Raw genomic sequence first — 16,264 nt, 5'->3', positions numbered from 1 at the left:
GAGATCAATTATTAAGAAGTTGAATAGAACCAGACTATCTATCAGACATTTTTCTTACCTCTTATATATTCAAGTTGTTTATAACAAAAATACTTGTTCTTGTTGCTTATTAACCATCAACAAAAAGACTAATTTTTAATAAGAAATTTGGCTTACTTGTAATGTGCTTGAAATGAGTTTTTTATGTGCTCCCTCTTCTGCCCTGCTCTAGCAGCTGCTGCAGAATGGAGTACTCCACCTGCTGACAGCTCACAGGTTCCCCCATGTGCTCCCACTTCTGCCCTGCTCCAGCAGCTGCTGCAGAGTGGAGTGCTCCACCTGCTGGCAGATCGCAGGGTTTCTGCTTGCACTTTCAGGCATTTTGCATCATTTTTTTTTTTTTAATCATGAAAGTCTAGAGAGACAAGTAAAAATGAGTCAAAATATCAAATTGGGGACATGAATGGTACATTAAACGTGACACTTCAGACAGCTTAAGCAAATTGAGCCATTCTGCTTCAATAAATTGTGTATCAAGATGAATAAAAATAGAAATTATGCTCCAGAAAGCCATGCAGACTTTCCTAATAAATTCTTTCCTCTGAATTTTCAAATAAAAGCACATAAGATGTTGATGAATGATGTGGAATATTCTGGTGTTGTTACAATTAGCATTTTATCACTTGCTTTCCAGCTCAACATGAACTCTGCTCCCACATTCATGCATTTTCCCTCCAAAGGCAGACCCAAGAGAGCTGATACTTTTGACCTTCAGCGAATCGGATTTGCAGCTGAACAGCTAGCAAAGTGGATTGCAGACAGAACGGATGTCCATGTATGTTTTTATTCACTACAGTAAACATGTGTGTGACTATGTATTATACACCCAATCAGATATGTTAATGTTATGTATGTTTTTATTCACTACAATAAACATGTGCGTGACTATGTATTATACACCCAGTCCGATATGTTTATGTTATGTATGTTTTTATTCACTACAGTAAATATGTATGCGACTATGTATTATACATCCAGTCAGATATGTTTATGTTGATTAGCTTGGTTTGCTAAACTGTTGTAATGAAGCAACAGGAATTTTTTATTTTTATCTATGGCCTTTTAAAACTTTTCCTTGCTTAAAGAAAACTTTGTTTTTGCCATGCTAGATTGAACCCAGGATCTATGTAGTCTGAATATCTGAATATGTATTCTACTATTCAGCTACATTCCCTGCCCATGAAACCTGGACTGAGCAGCTGCTCTTACTAGTTCCTTACAAGAAATACTAGAGGCCTAGAGGATAAGAGCCCTTACTGTTCTTAGAGAGGACTAGAATTAAGGATTTTTAATTGCTTTATTTAGCCATATATTGTTTCCACTCGCCTTTGACCCTCTCTCATGATCCTCATGCTCCCCATTTACTCAGGAGATCTAGTCTTTTACTATCCCGTGTAGATCAGATCCATGTATGTGTGTCTTTCTTATGGTCCTCTTTGTTGTCTAGGTTCTCTAGGATTGTGAATTGTAGGCTGGGTTTTCTTTGCTTTTTGTCTAAAAGTCATTTATGAGTGAATATATATGATAATTGTCTTTCTGGGTCTGGATTACCTTACTCAATATGATGTTTTCTAGATCCATATAAATTTCAAGATGTCACTTTTTTCTTCTATATTGTACTCCATTATGTAAATGTACCATATTTTCTTTATCCATTCTTCGGGCGAGGGGTATTTTAAGTTGTTTTCCGGTTCTGGCTATGACAAATAATGTTGCTATGAACATAGTTGAGCATACCCTCTCCAGCATAAGTTTTTATCAGTGTTTTTGATCTTGGCCATAGAATTCAGCTCTTAATACCTAGGTCAGGCGGCTAACAGTCACCTATAACTCCATGTCTAGGGGCCCAAATACCCTCCTCTTGCCATCTTGGGCACTTGAAATCAAATTCATGCACACGTATACACACACATACACACACACTTTAAAAAACAATACATATATTTTAATTTGATCATTTTTTATTATTTTACTCAATTCATAACAATAAATGAAAATGTAAAATAAAAAACAAAAATATTTACATTAGTTAAAGATATACTAGCAATTAGAAGTGATTCTGACTTGTCTACCTACCACACATGTATTTAATTCTTTAGTTGAATTAATTATAAAATTCAATTAGAAGATATTACAAATTGAAAGTACACTCAAAATGGAAATAATACCAGTTTTAAAAATATACCATTTACATAGATTTATCTGTTATCGTAGCATGTTTGCTTGGTGATTTTTATTTCTACTCCAATATTCAAGTCCCGTCCCTCTGCCTTGATTTACATATACAGATCCACTTTTTCCCATAAAAATTATATAGAATGAATTATGCTTCTTATAAGCATGTTGAGATTGGGAGTCTTATGAATTCACAAAGGTTGACATTTTATAAAAAGTGACACAATACATATTAGAATCCACTCAAATGATGCTTAATGTTTTCCACGTTTTGTGATCCAGTTCAGCGTCAAGTCATTCATTTAGTTACCATGTATTTTAAATATCCTTTAATCTGGAGCATTTTGATAGTTTGTGGGTCCTTTTATATCTAATAGTTTGTATTCATTAAGATAGTGTCCATAATCTTGTTCACCACAATTTTCTCTTAGAGTATTTGTTACCAATTCTTCCTGAATTTGCTTGTCACCACGGTGGCTAGATTTTTGGCTCTTTCTCTGAATTCCTTGTTAGGTTTCACCACTCTGTTGATTGTGGGAGACCCACTAACTTCGTGAAAGATTATGTTTATTAATGATCTACTCAAAATTTCTTTTGTAGTCGTCTTTTAAAATATTGTCCAGTAGTATGATTTTGTATGTCAAATACAACCTTTTTACCCAAGAAGAGACTGTTGTTTCTGAGGTTAGTCGTTTCTTGGTGGTTCTTTTCTGGACAGGGTCCAGCCAGCACCGTATCTTGGGTATAAACTGGCCAGGTGAGATCTCCCTCTATTTAGACTGTGCACACTGAGAGAAAAAACTGTGGCCATCCTTCCTTTCCCTATGATAGAAATTACACATCAAAAGCCCTAAACTTTCCCTGGCTCCATTCTTTGCCATTTATTCTCTCTCGTTCTTTCCACTTGGCATCTCTCCCTGCCTCCCCTCCTCCCCCTCGTCATCCCTGTCTCTTCCTACATGTCCCTGTTTTTCCCTCCCTGTACCTGTCCCTTCTTCTTTCCTTTCCTTTCCCAATGGTTGTTGTTGTTGTTGTTTTGTTTGGTTGTTTGGTATGGAGTACTTCCTGCCTTTGGAATCTGTTATCTTCTTATTTTCTCTGCCACTCCCCTGTTACTCTTATTTCTAGTTTATTACTATTGTTAATTAGCTGAGTGCTAAAATTGCCCAAGATTTGACTATCTTGAGTGTACTCCCCAGGCTCCTGGTTCCTGAATCATGGCTTCATAATTGTTTTGAAAGCATGCCCTTATTTTCTGGTACATTTATTTTCTATAGGCTCTTGATTTTCCTCTGTACTCTACCTTGCATTCAGTTAACCATGTCATCAGAGTATCCTGGTTCTTTTAAATAAAAAATGTAACTACAACAAAGATATGAAATTTATAAATCATGAATTTGTTCCCATTGTACAACTTTGTAAATATAGTTTTTATATAGTACACTAACATGGATGTGAGTTGACAGCCTACAGGATGGAGTAAATATTTACATATTATATTTTCTGAAGACTTACACACATATCAAGGTGTATGTGTGGCTCTTAAACTGAATAACACAAGACCAACTCTCAATTAAAAATTAATCTGAATAAACAATTCATTGAAGAAAGTGTAAATATTTTAATGTTTAACAAAGAATAGCTTTGTTAAACATAGCATTTAAAGTTATCTAGCCGAGATAAGTCACATGTGCCCACATCTTGCCTTACTGTGTACTAGTTAGTTGAACTGGTTTGTTGTGTGATCCAGAATAGCTCTGGGCATCATATGTAGCATTTGCATAGACCCCAGCATATGAACAAAAGGAACAGAGTATCTCTGTACAGCCAAGTTATTCAAAGCATATATTTTTGATTTGTTAAGAGCTCATTAAACATAGTGTCAAAGCTCGGTGTGAAAAATAGGATGTCAGTTTTCTGAATTCTTGGTGTTAAAGTTAGGAACACTGTAGGTCAGTTATGCTTCAGTGGATGGCCCCAGTACAGTAGTATGTGGACAGCACATTGGAGAGGGGCAGCACAGAAGAGAGTCAATAGCTTGTTGTTAAAATCAAAACAAAACAAAACAGAGGATGGGAAGTTGAAGGCACATCTTGGAGGAGATAAAGGGAGGCATTGGGAATAAATATGATCAAAATACACTCATTGTGTGCATTTCTCAAAGAAAACTCTAAATTAGTTAAAGGTGGTGATGACTAGAATATGATTAGAAGTATTAGTTTTTATTCTTCTCTCATTTGATTATCATTTCTTTTTGCAGATTCGAGTTTTCAGGCCACCCAACTACTCTGGCACCATTGCTCTGGCCCTGTTAGTATCGCTGGTTGGTGGCTTGCTCTATCTAAGGAGGAACAACTTGGAGTTTATCTATAACAAGACTGGTTGGGCCATGGTATCTCTGGTATGTTATCACATATCCTGCTGCCTCTGCTCCTTGTGAAATTGTGTTTTATACTAACAGAAAGAGATTGTTATTGCAGTGATAAATAACCCAAATGAGATGCCCTGTTACTTTTATAAGTAAAATAGATTAAATGCTATTCGCTTAAACTATGTATATGGTTTTTTCCATTTTTTACTATTAAAATGTAGTGACTCTAGATGTGGCACATTCAAATGTTAGTGAAATGTATCTTGAGCATGTCTCTAAGTATGGTAATGAATTAATAAGAATTAGCAGTTTGGACTAATTTGTTAGCTATAGAGATTTGGATGCTCGTTCAGTTTCCCCCAGCGGTTGTTCCTTTACCTCCACTGTATGCTTGTCTTATTTGTTACACTTGTTACTGGCTATAGGACAATGAGACACAGACCTTTCTGTAATGAACCAGCTGTGGGGGTACAAACTGGTTAACACACACGTACAGTGCAAAGTTGAATAGGCTGTTTTGGAATACACAGGGAAGGTGCCATCCGGAAGGGAAGGGAAAATTGGACAGGCAGCCTAAAGTGAGACAGCACCTGAGTTTTGAAGAGTAATGGAATTCTGAAGTAGTTATGGACAATGAAAGAAGACATGATGGTGCAGAGCAAGATAAAAGTGAACTGTATGTGCGGTGCCATGGCAGAGTGGGGAGCACAGAAGGCGTCCCACACCATGGGATTAAATTGATGTTAGGACGTTACACTTCCAGCAGTGGGCAGTGACTGAGAGCGCCTCTGAAACATGGGCGATGGGTCCAGGCGATGTTAAGACCAATTCAGAGAATGTGTTCTTACTTCATGTTTTACAAAGCTGGATTTTTATCTGTAGCTAAAATCATCCTTTTTATTATTTTTTAAAAAATAATTAGCTAATAAAGAAGCCAACAAGATTGTTTGGTGGTGGAGGCTCTTGCTGCTGACATTGTCCACCTAAATTCAGTCTTCAGAGTTGGTCTGGTAGAATGACGGTGACAGCTGCAGCTTGTGCTCCAATCTCTACATACTCTGACACTGTGTCAGAGTAAGAATAAGCATAAAATATTAAGAATTAGTGCAATAAAATGCAAAAGACCTTGAAAAATGGCATGATTACTATTTAAGAGTTCAGTTAAAATATTAGTATTAAAATACAGATTACAAGGATGGAGAGATGACTCAGTGGTTAAATAGCACTGCTTAATCTCCAGAGGTCTTGAATTCAGTTCCCAGTACCCATGTGGCATCTCACAACCATCTATAACTGTGGTCTACAACTGCCTTGTGGGATCTGATGCCCTCTTCTGGTGGGTATATGTATCTGTAGACAAATCACTGAACATAAAATACATAAATAAGTATTTTAAAAAACAAAACTCTCCTCTTCAAAAAGTGTACATTATAAATACAGACTCAAAATTTGTATTACGGAAGTAGGCTTAAACTATTACTGGAAATAGAAATATTTCCAAATATATGGAGGATTATTAAATTTTCGTTTTTCATGAGCTGCATCCCGCTCAGTTACTTCCATCTGCACATGCTAATTCATTGAGTTTCCGGCTGTTACATCTATTAAGGCAGGGAACAGAGCTGTAGCAGCCTCTACTCACTTACTGAGCCTGTGTGAGGAGCAGAGCTGTGTGCGTACCAGATAAAGAAGGCAGATCCAGCTCAGGATGTTCCCCCGGCAGAGCAGCTGGGCAAAGGAATGGTCTTAAGCCCTACAAAAGGGAAATGCATTTTGGGGGTGGGGTGGTTAGGCAGTGTTTAGGAGGGAAAAAGTCTTGAGTGAGAGTAGAGGAAGTTATTCAGCTAAGGTGTCTGAGCCAGGTCTTGTGATAATGTTTCCGTGGGACTGATAAATGCCTTATCTGAGGTTCCTAAATGACCAGGAATTCTGATACTCATGTAAGCATGGGTGGCTTAGTATTGTCATCCTTGAATCCTTGACTCAACTCCCTCCAGGACATTGTGATAGAGTAACTGTATCGCATAGGAAAGGCATTCTCCTGTTCTCCACTGCTGTGAGCCCTTTCGATTACTTACCTCAACCTTGAAAGGTGAACACACAGGGTTTTCTATGAACTGGACTCTTCAAATATTAAACAGAGAAAGCTAAGATGACTGGAAGGCAAATGGAATTTAAGACACATAGAAAATAATTGACTTATAAGTAAATGCAGATGAAGAGCTTAAGCCTTTGGCTAAGGATGCATATAACTTGAAAGGAAAAGACGTAGAGGGTCTATATGTAAATAGAATTAAATGAGAGCAAGAGTGCCTATACGTAACGTATAAAATGCAGAAGAAAGATGGGTGTTATATAACAAAAGGAGCCAATTCATTAATGTTTCTGTAAGGTATGTTCACAGCAGTGAAGGATCTAAGTACACAAAAGAAACGTTAGTAGGAGTAAGGGAAGAAATAGTCAGCCTCCCTTAGGGGATTTCAGTTCCCTGCTTTCAACAATAGAGAAATCAACCGGACAGAAGACTATTAAGGAAACAGCTGATGTGAGGAACACTATAGAACAAAAGAACTCAAGAGACATAAACAGGAAACACTTTGCAGCAGCTGCAGAATACAGATTATCCTCAAGTACGCAGAAGACTTTTTCCTGGATAGGTTATATATTGGGATACAAAATTAGGTCTTAATAAATTTAATAATACAGAAATCATATTAAGTATTTTTTTCTGAAAACATTGGTGTGAAACTAGCAGTAAGAAAAATCAGAAAATTTACAAATATTTGGAAATTAGCAAACTTCTGAACAATTACTGATCAAAGAAGGAGATTCAAAAATGAAAATGTAAACTCAGATGGTCAGAGGGAGACTGAAAGGAGAGAATAATGTAATTTTATTTTCATTAAAAGCAAGTGCAGCATAGCCAAACCTTTGCAGCACAGCAGAACCCTTTTAGAGGGAACTTACAGCAAGTCACAAGAAAGCCAGAGCTCTCGATGAACAGCCTACAGTAAAGAAAAAGGATAGAGGAAAGCCAAAGTTCACAAAAGACAAAATCAGATTTCAGCAAGACTGGGAATAGATGGCAAATTCAGTCCAGGCCTCTATAAAACTTTTTTTTTTCTGATAAAATGACAATAATGAGAAAAACTCACATAAAGAGCGGTTGCATCATAGTCCGTGCTTTACTAATAAGAAGGACTATAAGCAACACTATAAAAACTGTACACTGTCACATTGGATGACCTAAAGGAGGTAGGTATATTTCTAGACACATAGAAGCTACGAAGGCTAAACCAGGAAGGGATAGAAAGGCTGAACATACTAGTAATGAGAAAATAGATGTGTCGTCAGTCTAGAACTAGAAAAAATGGCTTCTCTGAATTCTACCAAACATGAAAATATTAATGCTACTATTTTTTGCTATACAAAAATAAAAACTCCAAAAAATTATAAGACCACCAGTACTCCCAAAGTCAGACCAAGTACTCTAAGAAACTACAGGCCAATATTCCTCAATAACATAGATTCAGAAATCGTCAATAAATTATTGGTAGACCAATACCAATACTACATTTAGCAAACCACACAGTGTGATAACATAAGACTAAGATTTATCTTCAGATGCAATATGGTTGATTATATGCAAATAAATGGTAATAATATGTAATATTAGCAGAAGGAAGACTCACACCCTTGTGATTATTTATGTATTGAAAGTTTTTTAATTATATAATCTTAAAAATTACTATGGGAGCAAAGTCCTTCAGTATAACAATAATTTTATGTGACTAGAATTTACCTCATACTTAGTGGTGAAAATCTTAGAGCTTCTCAGAGAGCAGGACCAGGACATAGATGCTGACCCTGCCATCTGTTCTCAACATTGTATTGGATAACCAGAGCAGTTAGGCGAGAGAGAAATAGATGTTATTTATACAAACAAACCAACAACACAAAGAAGTAAGCTTCCCTACAGAAAACTAAAGATACCCTGATGTACGATTTCCTTCTGTGTGCTGTGATTACCATTAATGAATAAAGAAAATTGGCTTAGCCTGATGGGGTAGAATAGAGATAGGCAGGGAAACCTAAACTGAATGCCAGGAGGAAAAAGGGGCAGAGTCAGAGAGAAGCCATGGAGTCACCAGAGATGCTGGGAACTTCACCATACAGATTAATAGAAATAGGTTAAATTAATATAAGAGTTAGCCAATAAGAAGCTAGAGCTAACGGGCCAAGCAGTGATTTAATTGATACATTTTCTTTGTGATTATTTTGGGTCTAAGCTAGCTGGGCAGCTGGAAACCAACAAGCGGCCTTCTCCAACACCCAAACTGAAAAAACCTTAGTATTTACAACTTTCAGTAATAGGTGTTCTAAAGAATTAATAAAATATTTTCGAAAATTAATAGTGACTATACACTTAATAAGATTTTATCTAAAAGAGAAAATAATCTTGCAGTAGTATCAAAATGAATAAAATAATAATAAAAATAACTAAAGAAACAAAACAACTTCATACACTGAAAAATAAAGATTGTAAGAAAGTAATATAAAAAGGCAAAAAGAAATGGAAGAACTTACATTGTTAAAATGATAAAACTCAGAGGAATGTACAGGTTCAATGTAATCAGCCCTTATGGCTTTTTTCTTTTTACACAGAAATGGAATTAAGGTTTTATGGAAACACAAGACTGGATAAAAGGGCAAACCTATAGGCATCACACTTCCTGATCTTTCAAAGCTGTAAACATTTAAAAGAGTAACCTATTAACATGAAAACAGATGAAAAGAGAAATGGAAATAAAGAAAGAACTTGGAAGTAATTCTACATCTGTATAGTCAGCTGATGTTTAGTACGGGCAACAAAAATACACATTAGAGAAAGGATAGTGTTTTCATCAAGGAAAAACTGTACATCAACATGCAAAATAATGGAACAAGACCATCTTTATACAATACAGTAAAACTCAAAATGAATTAAATATTGCTGAATGACTTTATTCCTAGGTGGTTCGTTAATAATACCCTTCCCTTTCATTTCCATTTCTCTCATTTTATAAAATCAGATTTTTTTTTATTCTGTAGTCTTTTGAAAATCTTCCTCAGTTCTAAGACTTGTTTATAATACCTCTGACATATGGAATTACTAGTATTGTGGCAAATGATGATAATTTGACTTTTTGCTTTCCTGATTACCTTTTCTTTTGATTTTATTGCTCAAGCTAAGACTTTGACCATTGAATAAGAGCTGAGAAAGTTTGTAACTTTGTGTTGTTTCTGATTTTAGAGGAAACATTTTTGCATTTTCTACTAATTAGTATAAAGTTGGCTGGCTGTATTTTACCATGTACAGTAATTAACTTCGTTGAGCTAAGTTCTTTCTGTTCCTAGTTTTTCTGAGCTTTCATTTTGAAAGTACTTTGTTGAAGGCTTGTTCTGATGTTGTATTCAAATCATTTGATTTCTGTCCTCGAGCATAATTACCTTATATAAATTTGTATTTGTTGAAACATCCTTGAACCTTTTGACTGATGTGTTTTCATCAGTGTTTATGGCCTATAATTTTCTTTCGTAGTTGTTATCTCTTTACTTGGGCTTGATATGAAAATAATAATAGATTGATTCATAAATGATTTTAAGTGTTTTTTCCTTCCTATTGTAATAGTTTGAGGAGCATTATTGGTTATTTTGTCGGTAGAATCCAATGATGCATCTAACTGAACTTTAGCAGTTTTTATTTGGAAACTTTTATTATTATTATTTTAGTCTTCTGTTTGAATTGCTTGTTTTATCTTTGTTTGATTTTGTTGATGTAAATTTGCCTATTTTAGATTTTCCAATTGCTGGAAAATATAGTGATCCTCTTAATTTCATTAGTATCTATTGTAATGTTTTTATTTTTCACCTTTAATTTTATTAATTGGGCTTCTTTGTTACTTTTCTTTTGCTTTTGTTGTTTTGGTCATTTTTGTGAATCACTTAAAGGCTTGTTTCATTTCACTATCATTTTAATTTCTCTTCATTTTTGCCTTGATCATCATTGCTTTCTATTTATTTATTTTCATTTTGACTTATCCTCATTTTTCTAAGACCTTAAAGTGCATCAGTAAGATGTGATGATATTTCTCTAAGCTTTAAATTTAGGGACTTGCAATTATACATATTCTTTCTTAAGACCATTCTTATTGTATCTCACAGCTTTTTGTATATTAAAGTTCTCTATGTGTTCATTTTTTTTTTTTTTTTATTTCTTGGAGTTTGAAATTTGCTTCCTGATTTCTTAGGAACAATTTTACTAGGTGGAGATAGATGTATTACTCTGTTTCTGTGAGTTTATATGTGTTTTCTGTAATTTCTTTCATATTTCTAATTTTATTTCATTGTGTTCAAGTGCAGTGCAATACTTTTTTTCAGTTTTTCTTCCATCCTTCCTTTCTTCCTCCGTTTTTTTTTTAAACTTATTTTACATACCAATCTCAGTTCCCACTCCTCCCCTTCCTCCACCTTCCTACTCCACGCCCCTTCCTCTCCTCAGAGAGGGTAAAGCTTCCTTGGAAGTTAACAACATCTAGCACATTGCTTTAAGGCAGGACCAAAGCCCTCCCCACTAGATCTAAGCTAAGCAAGGTATCCCTCAGTTTCTTATATCCTCAAGTATGGCCTATTTTAGAGAAAAGTTTTGTGGCCTTCTAGTACTGAGAAGGTGTGTTCTGCAATGTTGTAGTTTAAATATTTTGTCCCAAGTCTGTTATATCATTTTCATGCAAATTGCCCTTTACTTCTGATAACTTCTTTGTTGATGCTTTGTCCAGATAAAGTAGTGGTATGTGTGAAGATCAGTCTATGGTTTTATGCACAGGTTTTTTTTTTTCCTATGAAGTTGTTTGGGCTGATATTTGGTGTGTATGTATGTGTGTGTGTGTGTGTATATATATATATATATATATAATCTTATATACAGTTGTATATGATAGGGAGTTATTGTATTGTTGTAATATGAGCGGCGGGGCTGCGTCCCCGGCACCCAGCCGCCCGCATGGCTACCTTATGCCCCGAAATAATTACACGGAAACTGTATTCTTTTAATCACTGCCTGGCCCATTAGTTCTGGCCTCTTATTGGCTAGCTCTTACATATTGATCTAACCCATTTCTAATATTCTGTGTAGCACCATGAGCTAGCTTACCAGGAAAGATCTTAACCTGTGTCTGTCTCTGGTGGGCGAATCATGGCGACTCCTAACTCGGCTTCTTTCTCCCAGCATTCTGTTCTGTTTACTCCACCCACCTAAGGGCTGGCCTATAAATGGGCCAAGGCAGTTTCTTTATTAAATGAAAGTAATTCCTCCATCATTTCCCCTTTTTTTGTTTAAACAAAAAGAAAGGCTTTAACTTTAACATAGTAAAATTACATATAACAAAATGGTTATCAAGCAAGAATTACAGTTACAATATTTATATCTATTTTATCTCTTATCATAACTAAGGAAAACTATAACTATCTATCCATTCTTCAACTCCATCAAAGACTCCAGAAGGATATAATATTACCTAAGTAAACAAGAAATCCAAAACTCTAGAAATGACAGAGACATTTCGCTGCCTGGACAGTCACTCAAAGTTCCTCTGTACCGTTGGGGCATCCATCTTCAGCCTTCAGCCCCATAGTATCCAGCAGACATTTTCGTCAAGCAGGAAATTCCAAAGACAGTTCAGTCACTTTTTGCTGTGTCTTGCAGAATGTCTCGCAGACTCATGAGTCAGGAACCCCGAAAGACCATCTCACCTTTAGGCAAGTTCAGCAGTCCTCTTTCTGTGGGTTCTCTGTGTCCAGTTTATGCAACAGTCCAGGAAAGAGCAGTTTCTTGCCCAAATGGCTATCAAACTCCTTAAGGAGCCTCTTCGGTGCCCATCTTCCTCTTGAAGTAGATTGGTGCTGCCAGGAGCAGACGTGTCTCATTATCATGAAAAGCCCTAAGTTATTAAAATATTTTAAATGCCATGTTCTGTAGTCTTTGAAAGATATGAAGAATGCCTATCTAATTGAAATATATCTCTATATATCTAGAAAATCTAACTAACATGACTACAAGCTTGACTATTATTGATGATTATCCATTAACAACCTATATTTCCTAATTATACATTACATTTTAAAATGAACTACACAATCACAATACCTTAATCAAGATCAGAAATATATATACATATAACAAAATTGACCTTAAAATCCATACCAATGCAAATTATTCATACCTATATCATATCCCCCTTTAAATATAAAAGAACATTTATAAACCATATTTGGGAACATGGGCGCAGTTTTTCTCTCCAAACTGCTTCCTGCTGAATGGGGGCGCTGTTATTCAGATCTTTCATGGTGTAACCTGTGTGTCAGGGTCATCTTGGTTGGCAGTTGAGTGAAGTAATTTTCTGAAGGTGTTCACAGTAACCTTTCAGGAGGGCGTGGTCTATCATACCATATTGGGATAGAAGAAATCCACAGGGTCGCATCCTCTGTGAAAACAAAAGAAGACCCTCTCCAAAGCATCATATCCTTAGACCCATATTCTGAAATCATAATACCCTTGTATCCATTCTGGTTTAGCTTGGCAGCCCATATAATGAAATGTCTCTCTGCACTTAGCTCCTTTACAGTCAAAAATTTTAAAGAAAACACAATAATACAAAGAATCCAGACTCTCTGTGAATTTTCCATTTTTACGTGGCTTATTTTTCTTTATTTCTTTTAATCTATAACTATCTGTACTCTGTCTCTTTAAAGACTTTACCCTTTTTTTAAGACATTAACTTTATTCTTTATATATATATTTTTCTCTCTCTCAAGCCTACGTACATTCATCTAACAGTGTCTGAATCAGTTCTATTGTGAATCTGTAATTTTTTTACTATCCAGGAGCATTTCTTAAAATGTTAAGCAGTTCTTAAAAACTTAAGTTGCACCATGTACAGGTAATACGGTACTGCCTGTGTCCTGCCCAGTCCAACATGGCGGAGCCGCTCGTGCCTCTGATCCTTGCACATTGCACCAGTAGCATGGTGAAGCTGTTTGTGCCTCTGAGCCGCAGCACAAAATGACTTCCTTTTAGGCACACAGTGTGTCTAGTTGCCATCAAACAAATCGTAGCACTTTATTCCAAATGCTCCATTCAAAAGCTCTGTCTCCCGCAGGAGCCAGACAGAGATCGCGATGGCGGCACAGCCCAGAAAGCCGGCATTTTAAAACAGCCAGTTTTTTTCCTGCTGCTGAGTCAGGACAATTTCTTTGCAGCACGCAACCCACAAACAGCAAAAAGCTGTCTTAAATTCTCTCTATGTTCTTTTTAAGCCCTCTCAGGTTTTACGTGGAGTTCATTAGCACGTTGGGTGCCACTCTGTTGTAATAGGAGCGGCCGGGCTGCGTCCCCGGCACCCGGCCGCCCACATGGCTAGCTTATGCCCCGAAATAATTACACGGAAACTGTATTCTTTTAATCACTGCCTGGCCCCTTAGTTCCAGTCTCTTATTGGCTAGCTCTTACATATTGATCTAACCCATTTCTAATATTCTGTGTAGCACCATGAGCTGGCTTACCAGGAAAGATCTTAACCTGCGTCTGTCTCTGGTGGGCGAATCATGGCGACTCCTAACTCGGCTTCTTTCTCCCAGCATTCTCTCTGTTTACTCCACCCACCTAAGGGCTGGCCTATAAATGGGCCAAGGCAGTTTCTTTATTAAATGAAAGTAATTCCTCCATCATTGTATTAAACTGCTCTTCTTTATCTCTTTAATTTTTTATGAGGTACTGAGATACTAGTGTAGGTACTCATGTTTGCTTTCTGGTGGCATTTGCTTGGAATAACTTTTTCCATCTTTAATTTTAGGTGTGTGTTCAGGCAATATGTAGAGGGGCGTGTTATTTTAAATCTGTCAGTCTTTTGAGTTAAGGGATTGATGCCATTAACTTCTTGTTATAATTGGGAATATGTCATGATTCCCTAATCATGGTAGAGCCACGCCGCTTTGAATATGACAGCTCTCCTTTGACCTTGAAAGTTAAGCAGTTTTGGCCCTGACAATGGGAGAAATGAGTGGGTGAAAATTTAGGGTACCTAGATGGGTTTTGGTAGATGAAAGAGGTATGGTAGTGTTGAGGTTTGGTTTTGGTTTGGTTTGGTTTTTTTGTTTGTTTTGTTTTCTTTGAGACAGGGTTTCACTATGTAGCTCTGGCTGTCTTAGAACTGTGTAGACCAGGCTGGATTCGGATTCACAGAGATCCATCTGTCTCTGCTACCAGATTTCTGGGATTAATGGTGTGTGTCACTGAGCCTGGCCATGTTGAGGTTTTGAATTTTAATGAAACAGCAGATTTCTTTAAAATATAAAAAGAACTACCCAGCTTTGAAAATTGCTTCCTTCTCAGAGTAAACTCTTGCTAATATCTAGTTAACGAAAAAGAAACCATATCCATATATGAATCATACAGATAATACAAACAAAAGACAGCAATAGATGCATGCACATATATAGTATTAAATGAGTTATAAATAAGGATCCTGTTTACATCAGAAAAATAAAGTAGAGACTATGTCATAGTTTATGGAAACTATAGCAGTTATTCTGTAAATAATAAAAGCTACAATATTAAAAATATTTTAAGAATATGATAATTTAGAGAAGATTAAAACATAGTGTATCCAGGAATGTTGCAAATCTCACTTATGATAATAAAAGCGGAAATCCTATAGGAAGTATGGCAAATTAGCACCAGAATTTTAAAATAAAAGGCATAAAATAGGAAGCAGTGTGTCATGTGACAGGTTAAGCATTATAAGTCTTGTTAATTGTAAAACATCACAATAATTGTTTACAGGAGAAATAGATTGTCATTGTGAATATAATTAGATGCCACAGAAATCATAATCAATTACAGTTTTAAAAGGTTAATAAACTGTGAATTCATGTGAACATTGTTAATTAGGCACTGCTTATCTGGCAATAACCATAGTAGACATCTTTGTAGTAAAGGCTAAAATCATGCTTAATTTTGTTTCACTATTCTTCATTTTACTCTTTAAGTTAGTCATGTGTGCAATAAAAATATTAGAGTAAAAGTTAGAATGAAATTCATTATTGACATGATTTACTTTTAATATAGTTGTCATGTGAAGATTTAAGGCAGTTTTTGAAGAACCTACAATAGTAGACTTTAGTAGTATTGATGTATAGGTTTTTTTAGATATGGCACAATTTGAATACATAATTAAAAATAAAGTCTCTTTTATAATAGGAAGAAAGTACATGGTAGTGAAATATCTTACATATCCTGTAGGAAGAAGAAAAGCTTAGAGGACTAGATACATATGTCAAAGCATGATATATGTGTGTCTGAAAATGTCATGGTGAACCTATAAATTTTTCCAATTAAAATAAAATATTGTGAAAAGTTAAACAAGATAGCTGAACTATCTATGGTTAGCATATTAAAAGCAGACATGTCTAATGCAATATGTATAATCCAGTAGCATACTTGTCCAGCTTCTTCTCACTTTGCCTATATCCAATAACCTTTTATGTCCTTTCATACTTCACATTTTATTTTCACCAAGTTGTTAAGGATCTTTAGAAGTGAGATGGGATTGACAGGGTGGACTGAAAACACACAGACCAGAC

At 35.8% G+C, this 16,264-nt stretch overlaps 1 protein-coding gene across 2 annotated transcripts in view; it reads left to right on the top strand.

Annotated features, from left to right (window-relative positions):
* Tusc3 (tumor suppressor candidate 3) overlaps positions 1-16,264 on the top strand; it is a 131,842-nt gene that overhangs the window by 65,370 nt on the left and 50,208 nt on the right. For both annotated transcript variants that reach the window (XM_057752720.1, XM_057752719.1), the window contains exons 4-5: positions 674-814; positions 4,475-4,615. In XM_057752720.1, coding sequence (XP_057608703.1) covers positions 674-814; positions 4,475-4,615 — 282 coding nt within the window. The remainder of the gene's footprint in view (positions 1-673; positions 815-4,474; positions 4,616-16,264) is intronic.

Source organism: Chionomys nivalis, chromosome 20 (genome assembly GCF_950005125.1).
Source record: "Chionomys nivalis chromosome 20, mChiNiv1.1, whole genome shotgun sequence".
Classification (NCBI taxonomy): domain Eukaryota; kingdom Metazoa; phylum Chordata; class Mammalia; order Rodentia; family Cricetidae; genus Chionomys; species Chionomys nivalis.
Note: the sequence above shows the minus strand (reverse complement) of the source record. Positions and strands in the feature narration are given on the sequence as shown.